The sequence below is a fragment of the Puma concolor genome, chromosome C1 (assembly GCF_028749965.1).
Source record: "Puma concolor isolate L17-30 chromosome C1, mPumCon1.1.hap2, whole genome shotgun sequence".
NCBI lineage: Eukaryota > Metazoa > Chordata > Mammalia > Carnivora > Felidae > Puma > Puma concolor.
The window spans coordinates 190,674,817-190,700,544 of record NC_141674.1 but is presented as its reverse complement, the minus strand read 5'-3'; the positions used below and the strand labels follow the sequence as shown (position 1 = coordinate 190,700,544).

General features: G+C 37.8%; 1 protein-coding gene and 1 long non-coding RNA gene across 42 annotated transcripts in view; both read right to left on the bottom strand.

Annotated features, from left to right (window-relative positions):
* Positions 1–25,728, bottom strand: part of ABI2 (abl interactor 2) — a 124,496-nt gene that overhangs the window by 4,858 nt on the left and 93,910 nt on the right. For 19 of the 41 annotated variants that reach the window (XM_086719390.1, XM_086719383.1, XM_086719389.1 and 16 more), the window contains 2 exons: positions 12,878–12,964; positions 8,645–8,818 (listed from right to left, as the gene is read on the bottom strand). In XM_086719390.1, the coding sequence (XP_086575516.1) occupies positions 8,645–8,818; positions 12,878–12,964 (261 nt within the window). The remainder of the gene's footprint in view (positions 1–8,644; positions 8,819–12,877; positions 12,965–25,728) is intronic. The other 22 variants (XM_086719392.1, XM_086719393.1, XM_086719391.1 and 19 more) reach the window with 2 other exon arrangements.
* Positions 19,342–25,614, bottom strand: LOC147578632 (uncharacterized). Its single transcript, XR_015255458.1, has 2 exons — positions 21,144–25,614; positions 19,342–20,646 (listed from the first exon to the last, which is right to left on the bottom strand). It is a non-coding gene; the product is annotated as an uncharacterized LOC147578632 (long non-coding RNA).

Sequence of the window (25,728 nt, the reverse complement as noted above, 5' to 3'; positions counted from 1 at the left end):
CACAATCCCAGAATCGGGAAAGATGGCTGCTACTTCAGTTGAGCTTGTATTGAAGCACCATATTGTGTAAATCTTTAAACATGAGAATTATACTAGTGCAGTGACATGCACCATAAAAGGCAAGTGAGAAATTGAGAGAGAATAAGGGAATAGCAGATTTACTTCTCCTTTCTCAAACTCCCTAGAACTTATATTGGCATAAGGCAGCATGTGTTTTGAAAGAATATATATAGTAGATTCCCATTGTTCACACATATAACTTGTAGGAAATTCAGTAAGTTAGAGTTAAATTGGGATACCCTGTAACTTGCTCAACTCCATGTAAAGATTTATCTTTTTTATAAAAAGATCCTCTGCATCTTCATTATACCACTCAGAACTCCAGTCTCCATCTGGCCATCATTCTGATAAGTATATACTATTAGTTTTTCATACAACCTTAATCTTCACATACAAAAACAAAACTACAACAGGGACTTAGGATGTAATGCAACTTACCCTAGTTAATTTTTGTTTCTGGGCTGCTTTAGTAAAATTTAAATGGCTTTCTTAATCTCTGAATATTTGCCATTATAGTAATCTATTACAAATGCCAGAAAATACTTTGGAGGACTCTAAGAGGAACCTAATTTTTTTTTTTAAAGTTTATTTTTTTGAGAGAGAGAGAATGGCGAGCGGGGAGGGGCAGAAAGAGGGGGAGGGGCAGAAAGAGAGGGAGGGGCAGAAAGAGAAGGAAGGGCAGAAAGAGAGGGACTGCTCGGACTCATGCCTGAGTCACCCAGGCGCCCCAGTCTAGGAAGAGTTTATAGTGTGGATTTCTCAAAATATAACCAAACACCTAAACACAAATGCAACAGAAGTTTAACTAAATGTAACAGAATGTAAGATATGTAGAGTACTTAGTACTTCGTCAACCTAGGTTTTGTTAGTTTTTTGTTTTTGTTTTTTGTGGTTTTTTTGAGTTGATAACATTCTTGATGCTTCTGGAAATGCAAACCCACTGCAAGTAATTAGCAGGAGAATATCCCCCAAGTCCTGTTAATTCTACCTCCTATGTCTCTCAAATCCAAATACTTTTCTCCATCATGACAGTCACTGCCCTACTTAGGGCAGCAGTCTTTAAAAATACACATATCACTGGGGTGCCTGGGTGGTTCAGTCAGTGAAGCAACCAACTTCAGCTCAGGTCATGATCACGTGGTTTGTGAGTTTGAGCCCCGTGTCAGGCTCTGCGCTGACAGTTCAGAGCCTGGAGCCCATTTTGGATTCTGTGTCTTCCTCTCTCTCTCTGCCCCTCCCTTGCTTGTGCTCTGTTCCTCTTTCCTTCAAAAATAAACATTAAACACACACACACACACAAACACACATATCGCTGGCTGTACCTGAAGATTTTCTAAATTTTTTTTTTTTTAACGTTTATTTATTTTTGGGACAGAGAGAGACAGAGCATGAACGGGGGAGGGGCAGCGAGAGAGGGAGACACAGAATCGGCAGCAGGCTCCAGGCTCTGAGCGATCAGCCCAGAGCCCGACGCGGGGCTCGAACTCACAGACTGCGAGATCGTGACCTGAGCTGAAGTCGGACGCTTAACCGACTGAGCCACCCAGGTGCCCCTGTACCTGAAGATTTTCTAAAGAGTATGAGTGACAGATAATTTTATAGAGATACTTTCTAGATTCTCAAAGCATACTGCTTCCTTACACCTAAAGCTAATATAATACTGTATGTCAACTATACTAGAATTTAAAAAAAAAACTGCTTCCTAAATCTGATCTGCTAGAAATGATACCTTCAACCAGACATCAGTCATAAAAATTCTCATTTCCTATTTATCTTTCTCCTACTTCACAGAAGTACAGTTGTGGACCACCTTAAAGTACAAAACAGCTCTGGGTACCAAAAGGACAATTCAAGAATCTGGTGTGGTATTAAAAAGGAATTACTCCACTGATTAACCCAACCTGCTTGCAAGTTGTTCCCCTTCCTTTGCTTTTAACAAAATTTAAAAAATACTATACTGGAGTTATCAGCTGACACATGATCACAAACATAATTTTTAAAGACAACATTATTTGATTTTTGGTACATAAACTCTGAAGGAGTTTAAAAAATGAGTGACAGTGCCACATAAAAATACTTCCATTTGCATCTACTTATTTATGTAAACAAGATTTTCAGCACCACTGCCTCGCCCTAATCTGTTGCTTAGGGAGGTATAAATTCCTGGTTTTCTTATCTCAGATTATCTTTTTTTCAAAAAAAGTTAAAATATAACTTTCATGGGAAGTTATTAATCTGCTTAAAAATCTTACACAATTTCCCTCCACCATTACATTTTTTAAAAGAAAAAAAATGCAAACACCTCAGGCTGGTGGTATTTCAAGGCTTCCCACCGCTAATTACAACGTACTTCTCTTCCTACACTTCTACCCCACCCTCTCCGTGCCACCCACCCATGTTGCATGTGACACTACTCACCATATCCCAAACCACCTTGCCCTTTCACTCAAGAGGATTCCCTCTGCCTGGATGGCCCTTTCTATCTTTCTTCTTTGCCTGAGACACACCACAAAGCCATGTTCTCTGAGCAGCCTTCTGGAATCCCCAGATAGAATTAATGGCACTATTCACTTTTTGACAATTGTTAATGGAGCATCCGTGCTAATTTCTAGAGATACAAAGACGAACAAGACAAGGGACTGTCATAGTCTTGTGAGGACAGAAATATTATCTGATAAATTACCATACACTGTTGATACTTCTAACAAGAAGTTACAAGAACACAGGAACAGATGGCTTGTTAGAAGGAAAGAATAGAAAATAGGACATTGACAAACAGGTTGAAGTTTGCCAGGAAGAATTTAACACTATTAAATAGTATAGCTAAAACTCAATCCCAGGTTTGAGATCAAGCTAAGGACAGTGGTTAAGAATGTAGGCTCTCGGAGCACCTGGTGGCTCAGTCGGTTGGGTGTCAAACTCTTTTATTTTTTTTTTAAGTTCATTTATTTAGAAAGTGTGAGCAGGGGAGGGGCAGAGAGAGAGGGAGAATCCAAAGCAGGTTCCACACTGTCAGTGCAGAGCCCGACGTGGGGCTTGAACTCACAAAACTGTAAGATCATGACCTATGCCAAAATCAAGAGCCAGATGCTCAACCAACTAAGCTACCTAGGCACTCCTGATTTCTGACTCTTTGATTTGGCTGAGGTCATGCTCAGCATGGAGCCTGCTTAAGATTTTCCTTCTGCCCTTCTCCCCCACTCTCTCTCTCTAAAATCAATGAATGAATGAATGAATGAGGGCTCTAGGTTTATATCACCTAGTTCAAATCCCAGCTCTAGCACTTACAAATTTACAGAACATACTTAACTTTCCTAAGCTTCTTTTTACTCAAATGTATAATGGGAATTACAATAGTGCTAACACCTCAAAACAACGTAATATTGTCATATTAAATGAAACAATGCACATACAATATGTAGCCTAGGACTTTGTTTATAAGTAACCATTATCTATATAAATGTTAGCTTCTTTTATTATCATTTATAGCTATTATGATATACTGTCTTTTCTGAAACACTAACATTTTCTGTTATATAAATAATTTTTGAACCTCAATTTCCTAGTTTGCAAAATGGGGAGATTAACTGCCTTACTAATGTAATAAGTCTTGCTTTATGTCAGGCACATAATAAATACATGAAAATATCTGTTCTTAGGGCATCTGGGTGCCTCAGTCAAAGTTTGACTCTTGATTTCAGCTCAGGTCATGATTTCCTGAGGGTCGTGGGATTGAGCCCCGTTTTGAGCTCTGTGCTGAGAGGGGGGAAGCCTGCCTGGGATTCTCTCTCCCTCTCTCTGCCCATCCCCTGCTTGCACACATGCACATGCTCTCTCTCTCTCTCAAAACAAATAAACCTTAAAAAAAAATAAAGAAAACATCTGTTCTTTACCCAAGTTAAATCAAGATACTTACATATACACATTATCTCCATTTGGCAGGTAAGGGCAGTAATCAAGGGTTAAGATAAACCACCTCCTATGACAGTGGTTCTCGACCCTGGAAGAACTCTAAAAAATTCTGATGCCTGGGTTCTGTGCCCATGGATTCTGATTTCATAGGTCTGGAGGTGCAGACATATTAAATGCTGCCTAGATGACTCTAAAATGCTGGCAGGGTTGAGAACCAGGCCCTAAGGTCTAAGACAACAAAATGAGTCATTAGACAGTAGCCTTAACATTGATGCACACTCAAACAAAAAAAGCAACCACAAGCTAAGCATGGTTGGTTATTTTTGTTTTGCCAGAAAGAGTAAGAAAGAGCTTAACTGATTTTCATGTTTTAAAAGATCTGAAATTATCAGCCAAATCAAACTTTGAAAAATATCTTTGGGAACAATTCAGGCATATTCTTTTAAACTTTAAAGGGTTACTTGGACTGAAAACAACTAATTTTCCTCTCTTAAAATTTCTCCAGAGTTTTACACGTTCACCGAGGAGTACATTTTTAGAAAGCAAAATCTTTCATTGGCCGTTCTCAAGGAATAACTGAGCTGGTTCTTCAGAGCTGAAAACTGTCATCCCTTAACTAGGACAGTGTTAAAATTAGGTAGGGAGTTTGTAAAATGTCAATGCCCAAAGCCACACCCTAGTGTAGTGCCTTGGGCTCATTTGTTTTTCTTAAAAACAGCTTTATTAAGGTTTAATTCAGACACAAAATACAACAAATAAGTTTTGCCAAATATATGCACTTGTATATATGACAAATATATAACCACCACCACAATCATATAGAACATGCCCATCACCCCAAGGTTTCCTTTTGCTCCTATGTAATTTTCCTCACCATGGAAACTACTGATCCAGATTTCATTTAAATGGAATCATGAAGTATGAGTCTTTAGTGTCTAGATTCTCTCATTAGTATCATTGTGTGAAATCCATCCATGTTGTTGCTTGTATCAGTAAGTCTGTTTCTTTTCATTGCTGAACAGTATTCCACTGAATGGATGGATATCTCAAAAGTAGTTTATCCATTCACTAGTTGAAAGATATATGGGTTGTTTCTAGGTTTTAGCTATTACGAATAAAGCAGTTATGAACATCTGAGTTCAAGTCTTTGTGTGAACATAGATCTTCACTCCTCTTAAGTAAATAGGAAGGAACTGACAGACCAGCTTGCAGGTGTATGTCTAACTTCATAAACTGCCAACTGTTTCTCAAAGTAGCTGAAACATGCTGCACTCTTAAGAGTGCTTAAGTGCTTAAGAGCTACAGTTTCACCACACTTTCTCCAACACTTGGTATTGCCAGTGTTTCTAACTGCAGCCATTGTAGAGGGTGTGTAGCGGTATTTAGTTTGGTTCACTGTAGCTTTAATTTGCATTTCCCTAGTGACTAATAATGTTAAGCATCTTCTCATGTGCTTATTTGCAATTCATGGACCTAACTGGTGAAGTGTGTTCAAATTTTTTTTTCTCAAGTTGTCTGCCTCCTTACTGAGTAATTTAGCGAAAATTCTTCCTAATCTACGCTTGCCTTGTCATTTTCTTTAGTGTCTTTGAAGAAGAAAAGTTTAATGAAATTCAGTCTGTCAATTTTTTCTTTTAAGCTTCATGTTTTTATACACTCTATACATTTTTTTTTCCTAATCCCAGGACACAAAGATTTTTCTCCTGTATTTTTCTCCAGAAGTTGTATAGTTTAGGTTTTACATTAGGTCTATAATACATTTCAAGTGAATTTTTGTGTAAAGTAAGGGTAGAAAGTACATGAACATTAGCTTTGTACCTTTACTTTACCATACATAAAATTTTTCCTGGATTTATTCCTTTTAGGTAGGGCAAATCTGATTACTGTTGCTCTACCTTGGCCAGCAGTGGAAGTCTGCTATTTGTTATTGTAAGCTCCACAGGTGATGGATATTCAACTGTTAGAGCATATTTGTTGAAAACACTATCCTTTTCCACTGAATTACCTTGGCATCTTTGTCAAACAATATATGTGGATCTATATTCTATTGATTTATATTTCTAAACTTAACATCAGCACCACACTGTCCTGAATACTATAGCCTTAGTTTAAATCTTCCAACATTAGTCTTAAAAAAAAACAACAGTTTTGATTCTACTAGATCTCTTGCATTTCTATGTAACTATCGGAATCCCCTTGTCAATTTCCATAAGAATGGCTGGTGGAATTTTTATTGGAATTGCATTAAATTTGCAGCTCAGGGGCGCCTGGGTGGCGCAGTCGGTTAAGCGTCTGACTTCAGCCGGGTCACGATCTCGCGGTCCGTGAGTTCGAGCCCCGCGTCAGGCTCTGGGCTGATGGCTCGGAGCCTGGAGCCTGTTTCCGATTCTGTGTCTCCCTCTCTCTCTGCCCCTCCCCCGTTCATGCTCTGTCTCTCTCTGTCCCAAAAATAAATAAACGTTGAAAAAAAAAATTAAAAAAAAAAAAAATTTGCAGCTCAATTTGGGGAAAGCCAGTCTTTAAACAATAATGATCAAAGAACATAATGTATCTCTCAATTTATTTAAGGCCCTTATTAATTTCTTTTCATGTTTTATAGTTTTCATTATATAGGTCTTACATATATTTTATTAAAGTTATCCTTAAGTATTTCATATTTTTGATGTTACTACAAAAGGTACAGTTTTGTAAATCTCAATCTCCAAGTATGTGTTGCTAGTATATAAAAATCCAATTAACTTTTCACATTGACTTTGTAGCCTATAATCTTGCTAATAAGCTTGCCTTTTAGTTATACCAGCTTTTTTTGTAGATTGCCTTGGGGATTTTCTACACATAAGATCATATCTGCAAATGAAGATTATTTCATACTGTCCCACATATCTGTTGCTCTGTTTTTGGTTTTTCTCCATGTCTCATTTTGGATAGTTTCTATTGTCATATCATCAAAGTTGCTGATTTTTTCTTCTCAAGTACCTCAGATACTGTGATTTTTCATCTCTAAGAAATTCTATATGGGTTTCTCTCTTTTTGTAAAGATATTCTACTTCTATCTCATGTTTCTGTTTTCTTTTACTTTCTTGGACATATGTGGCGTTTGTAATATTTTTTGTAATAGCTATATAACATCCTTTGTTAATTCCTCCAGCTCAGTCATTTTAGGTTTGTTTCTACTGACTGACTTTTTAGTTACGACTTACATTTTCCCGCCCCCCCCCCCTTTTTTTTTATATATATTTTGTAATTTTTGATTGGATGCTGACACTGTGAATCTTACTTTTTGGTGCACTGGATTTTTTTGCTTTTTTGAACAATGTTGGATTTTGTTCTGGAGATCAATTAAGTTACCTGAAGTCAGTTGGATTGCTTTCAAGGTCTGCATTCAAGCATTTATTGGGGCAATCCACAGCAACCTTTAGTCTAGGGCTAATTTGGACCCATCACCGAGAGGACAGAGTTTTGAGGCCTCTTCTCTATGCCTTGTGTATTACATGGTCTATTCTGGCTGGTTCAGGAGCATGAACTGTTCCCAAGCTTGTTATTTTGAATGATTTTTTTGCATACTTCTTTTTGGTTGTTCTTTCTCCAATCTCGGGTAGTTTCTTCACACACATGCACAGATCAATATTCAATCCCAAAATCTTAAGGGGACCCTTCTGCAGATCTCCAGGGCTCTGTCCTCTGTCTTTGTGTAACTACTTTTTCTCTGTGGCCTCCTAAGACTCTGATCTCTATCTTGTCTATGCAGTGAGATCTCCAGGTTATGTATGGGTTCCACCTCCTTGCACTATGACCCAGAAACTTCCCCAAGTAAAGCATGCTAGGACAATCAAAGGTTTACCTTGTTTGAGTTCCTTCTCATAGTCTACCACTGCCTATTATCCAATGTCTGAAAATCATTATTTTTTGTCTTTTTTTTTTTTCTGGATTCATTCTTGTTTTAGGAGGGTAGGTAAATCTGATTACTGTTGCTTTATCTTGGCCAAATTGGAAGTCCATTATTTGTTAATGTCAGCTCCCCAGGTGATTCTAATGTGGTCAGTTTTTAAAACCAGTGAGTCAGTAGCTTTGATTTCCTTAACAGAAAATTTCAAGATAGCACACATTTTTTCTGAGCTAATAAATCTTGGTAAGATTTGGAAGTCTGTGTCCCAGAAGTGTCATGTCACTATTACCTAATATGTTTAGAGGAACTTTTTACTAAAAGAAATGCCAAATACTACTTTGCAAAGAAACTAAGAAATCATTATTGTTTGGAAGAAAGTTTCATATGGAGATGCTTAAACTAAAATATCTGATAGAAGATACCACGAAAGAGTGCTTCAAAGCATGGGGGTAGGAATAACGAATAATTTAGAAAAACTATCCTCTTCCTGAGGCATTCCACTAAAGCCCTATTTTTAAAATTTTTGTCTTACTGAAGAAACCACTCATAAAAAAGCATGTTCAGTAAGAACAATAAATAAACAATATAAAATCAAATAGTCACAGAATTTTACTAGTGTGGCTTTCAAAAATCATGAGCCTTGTAAACTAAATAAGAACGTTGCACAGATTATTACAAGCAAAACTTTACCTATCAGTAGAAAGTAAGATTCTCTTCAGTACCAGTAAATTCCATTTCTATGTAGAGGTTTCTTCCCATCCCTCTAGATATCCCTCTGAAACTTACCCTTTTCCAAGTAAGACCTTGGAGCCCACGGTGGGTCTTCTTCAGCATAAGGATCACTATACTCGACCACAGCTGCTTCTTCTTCTTCATAATCTTCTGGAGGAGGAGGTGGAGGGGGGGATTCATCAAAGACTGGTTCTTCCACAGGTGGTGGTGGAGGTGGTGTATCTGAAACTAAGAATGTATCAGGCTGATAACAAAACTACATGTTATGTGAAGTTCAATATTTCCTATCCAAGCTTCTATGTACATGGTATATAAATCTAGACTTGAAAATAATGCTCTTTCAAAAAATGAGTAAGGGAAGGCTCTCCACCAACTATGTTTCAAATCTCCAAGCACGACTTTCTCCTCTCTCTGGGTCAGGGCTGATGGGTGTTAAAGTTTAGCTAAAACAATTATTATTAGAGCCTCCTGGAACCTATTTATACTAATACATCAACCTTTTTTTCAAAAAAAGAAAGAAATACAATATAGTTTGGCTTTACATTATATCCAATGAGTGGTGGTTATCAGAAATATTACTAATTTGGACATTTATAACCATATTTAATTTATAATAAATTAGAATGCACCAGTGAATAATCAAATATTGTAATCTACATTCCTCTCAATTTTTTAATAGCATTTTACCAAATTTAGTGGGATGGAAATCACAAGACTGGATAACTTCATCCATGAAGATGCTTGTGTTTGCTATTTTTTATATATAGAAAGAATTTTAACAATTCAGACTAATATAGGATCCAGAATTTCTTTAAGCTAAATACCCAAGAGTGATTTAAAAATCTCTCCTTGTAGAGATCTGCTTCCACTGCTCAGGTATCGGCATATAATAACATCTAAAAGATTATCTCCAAACTCTGGGAACTCAAAGCTTTCAAAATACTTGATACATAAATAAGCACAGCTCAGCAAAAACTGAGTAAAGCTGCATTTATCAGCTACGCAATTTTATGTATTAATTTTTATTATGAGGTATTAGTACTGTTTCTGTGAAATCCTCTAAGCAATCTTGTTTATTTTCTATCTTTCATATAAGCCTACTGATTCAATCAAATGGATTTGAGAAGACTGCTGATGTCTGGTGAGGATAAGCCACATCATTAGCCACAGGATAATGATAATATCATTATCATATTCTGTCCTATTCCAATATTCTTTCACCTGCTGCCACTCTACCTCCCAACCTATCTACTTTATGCACTTCAAAACTTTGCTCATTAAAAGTAATTCTTGGGGGTGCCTGAGCAGCTCAGTCAGTTAAGGGTTCTACTCTTGATTATGACTCAAGTCATCTCACAGTTCATGAATTTAAGCCCCATGTTGGGCTCCACACTGATGGTGCAGAGCCTGCTTGGGATTCTCTCTCCTTTCTCTCTGCCCCTCCTGCACTTGCACACTCTCTCTCAGGAATAAACTTTAAAAATCCTTAGAGTTTAAAAAAAAGAAAAAAGTAATTCTTTAGGGGGGCGCCAGGGTGGCTCAGTTGGTTGAACGTCCAACTCTTGATTTCAGCTCAGGTCATGATCCCAGGGTTGTGAGATCGAGCCCTGCATCAAGCTCCAAGCTGAGCATGGAACATGCTTAAGATTCTCTCTGTGTGTCCCTCTGACCCTCTCCCTCACTCACACTCTCTCTCTCTAGAAACAAAAAAAAAATTCTTTTAGTACTAATGGGTTTTTTAAATAAACAAAAAATATAGAAATGTGATTTAGCATATATTTTATGAGAAATTGCATATGGTTGGGGTAAGAATCAACAATATAAACAACATAACCTATTTGCATTTACAAGGTAAAGAAACTGACTTTAAACAAGTACACAAAACAAAGATCCAAAGGAATACTGTCTTTCAAAACAATCACCTTGAGAAATTACACTACAAAATTACTCAAAGATTCTGCCATTGCTCATTTTTTACCTTTTCTTATAATGCCTCAGAGTTAATGAGAGTAACATAAGCTACCATTTTTTACTTAAAATGTTCTAATTACTCAGCTAGCACTTTATTTCATTTAATCTTTACCTTGGGAGGTGGTGTTTTTAAGCCTCATTTTATGGATGTGGAAACTGGCTTTCCAAGATTAAGTACTACTATACTAAATAAGTGGAAAGCAAGAATTTTAACTTCAATGCCTATGATCTTAAAAGAAACACTATGGGAAGAGATCAATTTGATAACTTTGAAGTCATGGTTCATTATTACTCATTCAACAAAGATGAACTGAAAGCTTACTATGGCTAGTTACTATGCTCAGCACTAGGATAGAGCAGTAGGCTTAAGTCATAGAGACATAGACAACCAAATTATCACTTATATAATCAAGTGTGGTAAGTGCTTTAAGTCATTATGGAAAACAGAGGAATAGACCAAAACTCTTACATGGGTCAGGAAAGGCTTCCTGAATCTGAAGGATAAGTAAGAGTTAATGGCCAGAGCGGTAGGATGGAGTGAGGGTGGATATTTCATGTCGGATGTAAAGGGGAGAAAAAAAAAAAAGATAAAGTAGGAACTCTTCAAAGAACTAGCCAAAGTTCAGCAGGAAGAGGCATGAGGAAGCTGAAGAGGATTAAGCAGGAAGGGCCTTCAACAGTTTGAATTCTATCCAAAGAGTAATGGGGTGCCATAGAAGGATTTTAAGAAGAATAATAGAATCATAGCTGCACTAATTAGCCCAGGATACCTGGTTCCAAATAATTCCAGACTGTTTCCAAACATCAATCTTATTACAGACTAAGTAAGTATCTGCTAACCACAGAGTATTTTCAAAATAATATACCTGAAAACTATGAAGATAATTCCAAAGACAGGTATGTATCTTTCCAAGGTGAATGTTTTGAAAAAAACAACATTCATTTGAATGTAGAAGTCCTGCTATGTCTGTAAAATCAGCCACAGCTCACCTCATATACAAAGTTTTCTTATTTTTATACATTTTTAGGTGAGAAATGTATATTACTATTGAAAGAAAGAAAAGACTATTCCAAAAAGCAATCACACTATGATAAACACTGGAGCTGCTCATGGTTTACCTTCCAATAAACAGAAGTTAAACAGACTATTTTCAGAAGCTAGCAAACAGAGGTGCCAAGGCACCTGAAAGAGATACTGAGCCCTCAGGCAAGTAAGACTGGATTACAGCCAGTTAAAATACAACAAAGAAATGTGTTCATAAAAAGGGGGCATTTAGTTAGCTATAGAAGCACAAAAAAACAAAAACAAAAACAAAAAATACCAGGACTGTGTCAGATGCTTCTCTAAGTGCTGGGGAAACGGCCAGCCAACAGAACAACCAAAAATTCCTGCTCTCGTAAGAGCTTACATTCTAGAATTGGCAATGCCCATTTCCAAAGAAGTAGGAGTCCTAAGCAACAGAGTGCCAGTATTTCTACCCCACTGGTGAGACCATCCCTGTTATGACATGCATACACTGGGCTCCTTCATACTGATGGCATTAAAACTTTCATTAATGTAATGCCTCTCATTCAGATTCCATGCCCATCATACAACCTTACAATTGTGATGTAGGCTCCTTGTGTAGACTGCTGACAAAAAGAGAATTCACCTATCATACAGACTATGTTCATTGGTCTCTTTACCAGCAATTCCTCACTGAATATTGATATAGGCCTCCTGCTTTGTAGACATCAGTCTCCTGAGCTTCCTTAATGCTTCCCTAGGAGAAGACTGAATGTGTCAATAATATTAGTTATTTGATCCTGCATTGCTCAACAAGAGACCACAGGCTAGTGTAAATTCACTGCCAATCTATGAGGTCCTGGGAGACAGACTGATAATTTTGCTTCCCCGAGACTTACCATGGCATGGCCATTTTTACACCTAGAATCCCAAGACTGGGGAAGATTCTCAAGCCGGCCATAACACCCTACAACTCCAGTGACAGAAAACTAGGCTACTACTTGCTTGAGCAACTCAGAGAAAAAGATGCGATATCTGATGACTAAAGAGCATCTCCTTGGTTAGAAATGGTTTTTGTTCTTATATGTGCTTTATTTTACTTTTGTGTTATCTTCACTACCAGATTTAAGTTACCTGAAAGTAGAGAACTTCATCTTATTTTATCATTCACACTAGCTGCTCACACAGTGACTTGTTCAATAATATTCAAATATTTGAAGTATTAGCGATATGAATGACTATTCAGCCAATCATAAATGACATTTTATGCCTATAATCTGATCTACAGCATAAAGAAGACATAAACTTACTATTTTCTTGGACTCGGGCCACAAATCCCATTAAAGGTAACTGAGGAGTTACCTGTAGGATGGAGGGAGGAGGAGGAGCAAGAGATACTGCAAAAACAAAAAAGGTGTGGAGGATAAGGGGTAAGGGCAAGTTACATTAAAAGGAAAGGATAATACAATAAAACAAACATATAAGGAGGGAAACCACTATGTACAAATATTTTATAAGCTATCTTAAAGATCCTCTTTTAAGGGATAATACATTAACACAAAAAATACAAAGTATTAGGGGGAGTTTTAAGAATGTTTCAAAACTTGCAACAGGAAGCATTTATTATATACAGATCTACTCTAACATGTAATGGCAAACTGATCTGGTCATATCGCTAACATGTCTTCTCAAAGAAAGAATATCTTCAGATTATCATGAATAATTTGTTTTTCAGGATTTTAAAGGTTACAAGTTTAATGTTCATCAATACAGGAAAAAAAAACATCACATCCCAACATCCTAAATTTATACTTTTCATTGCTTCATTAACAGACAAAGTAAGTAGTTCTTCATTCATTAACTAAACAAATATTTACTGACTTTCTAGTAAGCAGTAAGCACTTTGCTAGGAGACGAGTATCAAAACCATTCTAACAGGTCTGAGTCATTATAATTTTTCATAATCCCAACTCATACAAAAAAAAAACACTGGCCTCATTCAAATCATTCTCTCCACCCAAGGTGTCTTTCCTTCTATCTCAAACACTGGTACAGCGCCTAGCACTAGTCAGCATTCAACAAACGTTTAACGTATATAAATAAACCAGATACATGCCCAACAATTGCCCAAGATTAATTCTACAGTTATAGTTTCCTTCAGAAGGGGTATTAAGTATGGTATACATCTTTTTATAAAAAGAGAACACCTTTATTAACTCCAAATTACAGTTAAGACCAATACAACTAAGAAGATGAATAAGAGTCACTACCCTCAAAGAGATCACATTGTAATTGGGAATATAAAACAAAATAATAACCTTAACCCAACAATGTTTATGCGAGAGGCAGCAGTAGTGATGGTGCAGTGTGACGGTGGTGGGGGTACAGGATGGGGTAGTGGTAAGGAAGGCCACGTAGAAATTACCTCTGAACAGGCACTAGAAGAAAAAGGAGTTCAATACACAGACAAGAATGAGAATCAAAGGAAGCTGAAAACCAAGTGACGGGCAAAGGCTTAGAGGTATAAAACAGCATGACCAGTTCACAGGACTGGACATGTTTCTATATGACTAGCATAAAATGGCCCAGGGAGAACATACAAACCTGGAAAAGTAAAGTGTTTGGATATGAAATAGAGAAGTACCTTAGGTGAAAGATTGCTTAGTGGAAAGAGACTGGACTTTAAAGTCATTCAACGTCAAATATCTGATTTACCATTTCCTTGTTGTTGGAACACCAAGTAAAAACTTCTCTGAGCCTAATCCATAACTGTAATGAAAAAGAGTGGTTTACTTTACAGAATGACTGCAAAGATTAAAAAAATCAAAAAACTAATGCACGTAGAGAACCTAATGCAGGACCTGGCACAAAAAAAAAAAAAAAAAAATCAAGGCTGCATAAACAAAAGAAAAGGAGAGAACTTAGTGTGAAAAAAGTGCCACTTGGTACTTCTGGGTAACTAAGGAACATATATAATGCAGACAAGAGCTAAGTTATTAATCCTGAAGAATATCTAGATATAAGGGACAAAGCAGAATAACCCTAGAAATGGGTACCTTTTCTTTTTATAAAAGACACCTGTTGAATAGGTTTTTCCCTTAAGTCATACTTCTTGATAGTAAACCCTTAAGTTGTATGTCTCCCACTTGCAAAGACTTGGAACAATTTGATATGGTCACAATACCCTATGTTTCCAAACTTAGGAGAAGATGACATAATGAACATAGAAATAGCAGAGACAAACAAAGCTGATAAAAGAGAAAGAACAGCAGGCAGCAACTGGCACTTCTAGAAAAATAGAAATCAGGTATATGTTCATATCAAATAAGATGAAATGTTCCTCTTCTGTTAGCACCAGTCCCAACCTCTCCTAGAACAGAAAAGCAGGAAATTTCCCACTTCAGATATTGTTTCTCATCCAAATTGAAAAAAAAAAAAAATGAACTTCTGGTACTAAACAAGAATGATTAGGTGTTTAACTCAGAACACTGCTTTTGTAAGTAGAGTTTATTATTTTTTAAGATGAGTATTTATTTTTTTGCTAGTTCTGAAAGTGAAAATCTGAAACCATATTGGTTTTAAGAAGTCCACTGACAGCACCCCAGGTAAAAACCAATCCCAAATCTTTCTAAAACAGAATTACTTTACAGCAAAACAAGTTAGATTTTTTTCAAAGCCCGTCCATGTCAAAAAAAAAAAATTCAGTTCCAAATGGAGTTTACAAAGGCCACCCCAAATGCTACCCCCCACCCCAGGGAAAACTTTTTAGGTGATGGTCTAAATTAATTCAGATACCACAGCATTTTCTTTCTGGACCAAATTAAGAATTCATCTGACCAGAACTCTTTTTTTTTAATATGAAATTTATTGTCAAACTGGTTTCCATACAACACCCAGTGCTCATCCCAACAGGTGCCCTACTCAATACCCATCACCCTCCCACCGCCCCCATCAACCCTCAATTTGTTCTTAGTTTTTAAGAGTCTCTTATGTTTTGGCTCCCTCATTCTCTAACCTTTTTTTTTCCCTCCCCTCCCCCATGGTCTTCTGTTAAGTTTCTCAGGATCCACATAAGAGTGAAAACATATGGTATCTGTCTTTCTCTGTATGACTTATTTCACTTAGCATAACACTCTCCAGTTCCATCCACGTTGCTACAAAAGGCCATATTTCACCCTTTCTCATTGCCAAGTAGCATTCCATTGTACATACAAACCACAATTTCTTTGTCTATTCATCAGTTGATGGACATTTAGGCTCTTTCCATCATTTGGCTATTGTTGAGAGTGCTGCTATAAACATTGGGGTACAAGTGCCCCTATGCATCAGCACTCCTGTATCCCTTAGGTAAATTCCTAGCAGTGCTACTGCTGGGTCATAGGGTAGATCTATTTTTAACTTTTTGAGGAACCTCCACACTGTTTTCTGGAGCAGCTGCACCAGTTTGCATTCCCACCAACAGTGCAAGAGGGTTCCCGTTTCTCCACATCCTCGCCAGCATCTCTAGTCTCCTGATTTGTTCATTTTAGCCCTTCTAACTGGAGTGAGGTGGTATCTGAGTGTGGTTTTGAATTGTATTTCCCTGACGAGGAGCGACGTTGAGCATCTTCTCATGTGCCTGTTGGCCATCTGGATGTCTTCTTTAGACAGGTGTCTATTCATGTCTTCTGCCCATTTCTTCACTGGATTGTTTCTCGGGTGTGGAGTTTGGTGAGTTCTTCATAGATTTTGAATACTAGCCCTTTGTCCCATATGTCATTTGCAAATATCTTTTCCCATTCTGTTGGTTGCCTTTTAGTTTTCTTGTTTGTTTCCTTTGCTGTGCAGAAGCTTTTTATCTTCATGGGGTCCCAATAGTTCATTTTTGCTTTTATTCCTTTGCCTTTGGGGATGTGTCAAGTAAGAAAGTGCTGCAGCTGAGGTCAGAGAGGTTTTCTCCTGCTTTCTCCTCTAGGGTTTTGACGGTTTCCTGTCTCACATTCAGGTCCTTTATCCATTTCGAGTTTATTTTTGTGAATGGTGTAAGAAAGTGGTCTAGTTTCATCCATCTGCATGTTGCTGTCCAGTTCTCCCAGTACCATTTGTTAAAGAGACTGAATTTTTTCCATTGGATATTCTTTCCTGCTTTGTCAAAGATTAGTTGGCCATACTTTTATGGGTCTAATTCTAGGGTTTCTATTCTATTCCATTGGTCGATGTGTCTGTTTTTGTGCCAATACCATGCTGTCTTGATGATTACAGCTTTGTAGTAGAGGCTAAAGTCTGGGATTGTGATGCCTGCTGCTTTCGTCTTCTTCTTCAAAATTACTTTGGCTATTTGGGGTCTTTTGTGGTTCCATACAAATTTTAGGATTGCTTGTTCTAGCTTCAAGAAGAATGCTGGTGCAATGTTGATTGGGATTGCATTGAATGTATAGATTGCTTTGGGTAGTATTGACATTTTAACAATATTTCTTCTAATCCATGAGCATGGAATGTTTTTCCATTTCTTTATATCTTCTTCAATTTCCTTCATAAGCTTTCTATAGTTTTCAGCATACAGATCTTTTACATCCTTGGTTAGGCTTATTCCTAGGTATTTTATGCTTCTGGGTACAACTGTGAATGGGATCAGTTTCTATATTTATCTTTCTGTTGCTTCATTATTAGTATGTAAGAATGCAACTGATTTCTGTACGTACATTGACTTTGTATCCTGCGACTTTGCTGAATTCATGTATCAGTTCTAGCAGACTTTTGGTGGAGTCTATTGGGTTTTCCATGTGTAATATCATGTCATCTGCAAAAAGTGAAAGCTTGACTTCATCTTTGCCAATTTTGATGCCTTTGATTTCCTTTTGTTGTCTGATTGCTGATGCTAGCACTCCCAACACTATGTTAAACATTAGTGGTGAGAGTGGACATCCCTGTCGTGTTCCTGACCTCATGGGGAAAGCTCTCAGTTTTTCCCCATTGAGGATGATATTAGCTGTGGGCTTTTTATAAATGGCTTTTATGATGTTTAAGTATGTTCCTTCTATCCCGACTTTCTCGACGGTTTTTATTAAGAAAGGATGCTGAATTTTGTCAAATGCTTTTTCTGCATCGACTGACAGGATCATATGGTTCTTATCTTTTCTTTTATTAACGTGATGTATCACATTGACTGATTTGCGAATGCTGAACCAGCCCTGCAGCCCAAGAATGAATCCCACTTGATCATGGTGAATAATTCTTTTTATATGCTGTTGAATTCAATTTGCTAGTATCTTATTGAGAATTTTTGCATGCATAGTCATCAGGGATATTGGCCTGTAGTTCTCTTTTTTTGCTGGGTCTCTGTCTGGTTTAGGAATCAAAGTAATGTTGGCTTCATAGAATAAGTCTGGAAGTTTTCCTTCCCTATTTTTTGGAACAGCTTGAGAAGGATAGGTATTATCTCTGCTTTAAATGTCTGGTAGAATTCCCCTGGGAAGCCATCTGGTCCTGGACTCTATTTGTTGGGAGATTTTTGATAACTGATTCAATTTCTTCGCTGGTTATGGGTCTGTTCAAGTTTTCTATTTCTTCCTGTTTGAGTTTTGGAAGTGTGTGGGTGCTTAGGAATTTGTCCATTTCCTCCAGGTTGTCCAGTTTGTTGGCATATAATTGTTCATAGTATTTCCTGGTAATTGCTTGTATTTCTGAGGGATTGGTTGTAATAATTCCATTTTCATTCATGATTTTATCTATTTGGGTCCTCTCCCTTTTCTTTTTGAGAAGCCTGGCTAGAGGTTTATCAATTTTGTTTATTTTTCCAAAAACCAACTCTTGGTTTCATTGATCTGCTCTACAGTTTTTTTTAAGATTCTATATTGTTTATTTCTGCTCTGATCTTTATTATTTCTCTTCTTCTGCTGGGTTTGGGGTGTCTTTGCTGTTCTGCTTCTATTTCCTTTAGGTGTGCTATTAGATTTTATATTTTGGATTTTTCTTGTTTCTTGAGATAGGCCTGGATTGCAATGCATTTTCCTCTCAGGACTGCCTTCGCTGCATCCCAAAGCGTTTGGATTGTTGTATTTTCATTTTCATTTGTTTCCATGTATTTTTTAATTTCCTCTCTAATTGCCTGGTTGACCCATTCATTCTTTAGTAGGGTGTTCTTTAACCTCCATGCTTTTGGAGGTTTTCCAGACTTTTTCCTGTGGTTGATTTCAAGTTTCACAGTATTGTGGTCTGAAAGTATGCATGGTATGATCTCAATTCTTTTACACTTATGAAGGGCTGTTTTGTGACCCAGTATGTGATCTATCTTGGAGAATGTTCCATGTGCACTCGAGAAGAAAGTATATTCTGTTGCTTTGGGATGCAGAGTTATAAATATATCTGTCAAGTCCATCTGGTCCAATGTATCATTCAGGGCCCTTGTTTCTTTACTGATCCTGTGTCTAAATGATCTATCCATTACTGTAAGTGGAGTATTTAGAGTCCCCTGCAATTACCACATTCTTATCAATAAGGTTGCTTATGTTTGTGATTAATTGTTTTATATATTTGGGGGCTCCCGTATTCGGCACATAGACATTTATAATTGTTAGCTCTTCCTGGTAGACCCTGTAATTATTAAATAATGCCCTTCTTCATCTCTTGTTACAACCTTTAATTTAAAGTCTACTTTGTCTGATATAAGTATGGCTACTCCAGCTTTCTTTTGACTTCTAGTAGCATGATAGATAGTTCTCCATCCCCTCACTTTCAATCTGAAGGTGTCCTCAGGTCTAAAATGAGTCTCTTGTAGACAGCAAATAGATGGGTCTTGTTTTTTTTTTTTTATCCATTCTGATACCCTATGTCTTTTGGTTAGAGCATTTGGTCCATTTATATTCAGTGTTATTACTGAAAGATATGGGTTTAGAGTCATTGTGATGTCTGTAGGTTTCATGCTTGTAGTGATGTCTCTGGTACTTTGTGGTCCTTGCAACATTTCACTCACAGAATCCCCCATAGGATCTCTTGTAGGGCTGGTTTAGTGGTGATGAATTCCTTCAGCTTTATCTCTCCTTCTATTCTGAATGACAGACTTGCTGGATAAAGGATTATTGGCTGCATATTTTTTCTGTTCATCACATTGAAGATTTCCTGCCATTCCTTTCTGGCCTGCCAAGTTTCAGTAGATAGGTCTGCCACTAGTCTTACCAGTCTCCCTTTATATGTTAGAGCGTGTTTATCCCTAGCTGCTTTCAGAATTTTCTCTTTATCCTTGTATTTTGCCAGTTTCACTATGATATGTCGTGCAGAAGATCGATTCAAGTTACGTCTGAAGGGAGCTCTCTGTGCCTCTTGGATTTCAATACCTTTTTCCTTCCCCAGATCAGGGAAGTTCTCAGCTATGATTTGTTCAAGTACACCTTCAGCCCCTTTCTCTCTCTCTTCATCTTCTGGAATTCCTATTATACGGATATTGTTTCATTTGATTGCATCACTTAGTTTTCTAATTCTCCCCTCATACTCCTGGATTTTTTTAGCTTTTTCTCAGCTTCCTCTTTTTCCATAATTTTATCTTCTAATTCACCTATTCTCTCCTCTGCCTCTTCAATCCAAGCTGTAGTTGCCTCCATTTTGCACCTCATTTATAGCATTTTTTAGCTCCTCATGACTATTTCTTAGTCCCTTGATCTCCATAGCAATAGATTCTCTGCTGTCCTCTATACTTTTCTCAAGCCCAGCGATTAATTTTATGACTGTTATTCTAAATTCATGGTCCACTATATTGCTTAAATCGTTTTTGATCAATTCGTTAGCTGTCGCTACTTCCTGGAGTTTCTTTTGAGAATTCTTCCGTTTCATCATTTTGGATGGTTCCTGGGGTGGCGTGGAACTGCAGGGCACTTCCCCTGTGCTGTCTGGAGTAACTTGTGTTGGTGGGCGGGGCTGCAGTCAGACCCAATGTCTGTCCCCAGCCCACCGCTGGGGCCACAGTCAGACTGGTGTGTACCTTATCTTCCCCTCTCCCAGGGGCAGGACTCACTGTGGAGTGGTATGGCCCCTGTCTGGGCTACTTGCACACTGCCAGGCATGTGGTGCTGCTTTGATGGGATCTGGCGTATTAGCCGGGGTGGATCTACAAGGTGCACAGAGGCGGGAGGGACAGGCTTAGCTCGCTTTGCCCTCAGTGGTCCCCTGCAGGAGGGGCCCTGCAGCACCAGGAGGGAGGCAGACCCATTGGAGGAATGGATCCACAGAAGCGTTGGGTGTTTGCGCGGTGCAAGCATGTTCAGTGCCAGGAACTGGTTCCCTTTGGGATTTCAGCAGGGGGATGGGAGAGGGAGATGGCGCTGGCCAGCGTCTTTGTTCCCCGCCGAGCTGAGCTCTGTCTTCCGGGGCTCAACACCTCTCCTTTGCAGTGTCCTCTCGCCCTCCCGCTCTCAGAGCAGAGCTACTGACTTATAACATTCCAGATGTTAAGTCCCACTGGCTGTCAGAACTCACGCAGTCTGGCCCCTCCGCTTTTGCAAGCCAGACTCGAGGGCTCTGCCTTGCCTGGTGGGCTGCCCCTCCACCGCCCCAGCTCCCTCCTGCCAGTCTGTGTAGCATGCATCACCTCTCCACCCTTCCTACCCTCTTCTGTGGGCCTCTCGTCTATGCTTGGCTCTGGAGAGTCCGTTCTGCTAGTCTTCTGGCGGTTTTCTGGGTTATTTAGGCAGGTGTGGGTGGAATCTAAGTGATCAGCAGGACGTGGTGAGCCCAGCGTCCTCCTACACCGCCATCTTCCTCCTCCCTACTATCTGACCAGAACTCTTGTGAACCAGAAAATCCTACTTTAAACTAGATTTATCTTTCTTAGAGCTGAATAGAAAATCAACCATTCTAGGAGATTTAAGCAGGAATCTGATGAGAAGAATTATTTGCAATATTCAGTCTAGTCCTAGGCATCTTGTGAACAGGGAAGGGCAGCGAGTAAGTAGACATTTGTTTTCACCACACTTAGCTAAGATGATTCCTCATATGACAACACCCTTTCCCTATAACCACCAAAAGGTCTCTAAATGTAGTAATTTTATGTTCACAATATACACTAATGATGTTAATGTGAGAAGATGTCCTCACCAAGTGACTGGACCAAATACACACACAAACATTCACACACTCACACACACACATACACATACTAAAAGGCTCTGCAAGCAAACCAAATTTACATTATGAGTCTGTGCTGATGAAATATATAGCCTTTCCAAGCATGACCTTCCTGGTTATTTATAAAATCCTTTGTAGCACAATCTTTGAGGCTTATTGTTTTAAAACATCCAGTTCAAAGAGTTCTGAGGGGCACCTTGGTGGCTCAGTCAGTTAAGCATCCAACTCTTGGTTTCTGCTCAGGTCATGATCTCATGGTTCCTGAGTTCCAGCCCCACGTTGGGCTCTGCACTGACAGTGTGGAGCCTGCTTGGGATTCTCTCTCTCCCACTCTCTCTACTCCTCCCCTGCTTGCTCTCTCTCTCTCTCTCTCTCTCTCTCTCAAAATAAATAAATGGACTTTAAAAAATTAAAAAAAAGTTTTGAAAAATCACTTAGGATTTTACATCTTATTTCTACAGGTTTATAAATACTCTGAGAAAAGCAGACAAAACAAACATCCTCAATACTACTACTAAAACCATTAAAGAATACCACCTTTAGAAGTTGTATTTATCTGACAGCCCATTCAGGTTTAGCTGCTTATATTTTACATTGCAGTGAGGGAAATGATTTAAACAATTCATTTTAAGAGTGAAATATTTTCTGAGCACCTGGGTGGCTCACTCAGTTAAGCGTCCAATTTTAGCTCAGGTCATGGTCTTGCAGTTTGTGGATTTGAGCCCTGTATTGGGCTCTGTGCTGACAGCTCAGAACCTGGAGCCTGCTTCAGATTCTGCGTCTCCCTCTCTCTGCCCCTCCCCCACTCGTTCTCTGGCTCTCTCTCTCAAAAGTAAACATTTTAAAAAGTGAAATATTTTCTAAACATGAATAGCAAGGAGTATTTAAAAGTGAACTTAATGATACTCAGTAAGGAGGCTTTTTTGATGGAAGAGTATATGGTTACCAAATAATTATCAATTCTGTAGTCTCAGAAGGGTTAAAAGAACTGGATCATTGTTGTTATTCCTTTTGAACCAAAAGAGTCACAAGATGTTATGCCAAATGAAAGTAGCAAACTAACAGTTTAAAAACATAACTTGTATTAATAATCAGTGTAAAGGGCCTATCTGGCTTACTTGGTCATCTGAGAATATACATACCACTGTTCAGTTGTTCCCTTGCTTTTTCGTTCTTAGAGTAAGCATTCTCTAACAAACAGTAAAGACTGCCTAAAATAAGGATTTGAAAATAGCTTCTTGCTACTGCTCTTTATTCATACTCTGCTAAAGCTCTACCACATCTGCATTCTTCTGGAAATTTATGGTAAGTATCATTTAGTGAATATATGTTATTGATTTCTCTTCTGCAATATCACCAACCCAATATAATTTTTTCATTGTTTCTTTTTAGTTGTTTTTAATAACATTCAGTGGTTAAAACCTGGCATTTTCCCTGTGTAAAACACAATACTCATTCACAAATTCCTCATACAAACTATATATAGTCACATTTCTTGCAACCAACATTCCACTTTATGAATTAGATTTTTTTTAATCTTTGCTATAAGAAAATATAAGCAGTATAATATAGGATATCTATTAAAAAAGGTGTTGGTACTTAAATACATTACTGATTCTTTAATGTTATGGATTGAATATTTATGTATCCCCTAAGTTCATAGGTTGAAATCCTAATGTGATGGTATTAGGAGGTGGGACTTTGGGAGGCAGTTAGGTCATGAGAGTGGAGCCCTCATGAATGGAATTAGTGTCCTTACAAAGGAGACCTAGAGAACTCCCTCTCTTTTCCACCATGTGAGGATACAAGAAGATAGCAGTGTGCAACCCAGAAGAGAACTTGAGAAATTGACCATGTTAGCACCCTGATCTCTGACTTCCAGTTTCCAAAACTATGAGAAATAAATTTCTGTTGTTTATAAACCACCCAGTCTCTGTTATAGCAGCCTAAACTAAGACACTTACCAAACGAGGTTTGTATATGTAAATGTACAAACACACACATACTTATTTACCACCAAAGTGCTTCATATTGATATTTAAAATAAAAACTGTTAATTTGTTAGCTCTATTTGTTTCAGTGACTCTCTTTGCAGCTGACAAGATGAATGATACATTGGTATTCCTATTTCTTTGACTACATTTTTAAGAAACAATGAGAGCCAAAGGGATTTCATTTATGCCCTGATCAAAGTGTTCCTTTCATTAAATTGCTTCTGAAATAATCTCATTAGAAAACAATTACTGTACCCTTAGGATCATTACAAAACAATTATTGTACTCTTAGGACTTGGCACTTCAAATAAATTCCACCAACAGTTCTCATAATTCCATATTTTAATTCCTATGTTTGGTTGCCTTTTCAACTCAAACCAACTACAGTAACAGTGCTGCTAGATTTCCATCTCACAGAAAATCACATTGAATTTAGAGACACATGAATCCCAGCCTGTCAGCTCACCCCTTCAGAAGTCCACATCCATTTTAAGCCTCTGATTGTAAAAAAACAGGCTCATAAAAAACACAGCTGGGATCATTTTTGTTAAATCAGGGAATTAGCTGCTTGAGAAAGCACAACACACGTTTTTTCATTTTAAATATTAATAAACAGGGATGAAGGTAAGACCCATGGGAATAATACAAAACACGTAATTTTCTAAAGCAAATAAAAAGAAGAAACACCTAGTAGCCTTAGGACACTGGTTTGCAAAGTATTGATTCTTGCAAAAAAAAAAAAAAAAAAAAAGAAAGAAAGAAAAGCTTTTCAAAGAACATGATTTAGTAAAAATAAATTTTAATTCAAAAAAGCACCATGATTAATAAACTAACAAAGCTGCAGTCACCCTCTTTAAACAGTTACCAAATCCCTAGAGATGAAAGGCAGAACTTAAAAGAGAGGCATACAGGAGAAAAAAAATAAATAAATGAATTGTCTCACACATTATACTGAAGGCTCAAGAATCTCAATTCGTTTTATACCCATGAGTGTGAAAAATACTTTCATTAAAATTATTCCTGAGAGTAGGGCATTTTTCTGCTTTAACACATACTTTCGTTAAAATCAGATTTACAAAGAAAGTACTGAAATATGTACATAAAACACATTTAAGTATGTGCTCAAATAGCCTTCAAATAAATTCCACCAACAGTTCTCATAAGACCAATATTTTATACGTGTATATGTACACAAAAAGAAGTAAATATCCTTGTACCTATTTCCTGAATATCATATACACATGGGTCATCAACTGTAACAGTGAAGTATCTCTCAGCTCCATTAGGGAACCAGCCATTTTAGACTGACACCACTCTTCCAAAATTCTACTTGAGCATAGGGAAGGGTGTATGGGCCATAAGCAGTATTTGTCTAGACTTCCAAGGAGGGCCAGAGAGAGACCTTACCTTCAACACAACTATGAAATAAGCCATATCTACTAACAAACTAAAGTGTAAAAATAAAAACTGCATTTAGGTATAAAAATGAGTTTGGAACACATGATTTAAAATCAGAATGTATGAAAAAGATAGGCAGATTTGTCAAAATTAAGCTCAAAATGAGTTTAAAAGAATGGCACAGCAAAAAATTGTTAAGTGTAATCAAGGACAGCAGCAAGAGCATATTTCAGCTCAGGCAGTTGGTCATCACACTACAGTGTAAATATGGCGTTTAATCTGTAAGAGGGACCCAAAAGAGTCAAAGGATTTGAGTAAAGGAACAGGAATTCATTCTACATCCAACAGCTACTGAGCACTATTCCCAGGATAAAACTGTATAAAAGACTGACGAGGTCTCAGGCTCTCAAGCACTTTATATCACATTGTGGGATCCTCCTCACCTCCAACCCCCTACCTCCCAAAAAGAGACTATGAGATTAAGAGGAAGATTTTTTAAAGTCCGAAGTTAGGTAGGATAGTATGAAAGAACATGGAACTCAGAGGCAGACGATCTAAGTTCAAATCCTAACCTGACATCACCTCAGCCTCAGTTTCTTCACCTATAAAATACAGATGAAAATGAACACATGATTAGAGGAATCAAGTGAGATAATATATAAAGGCATTCTCTA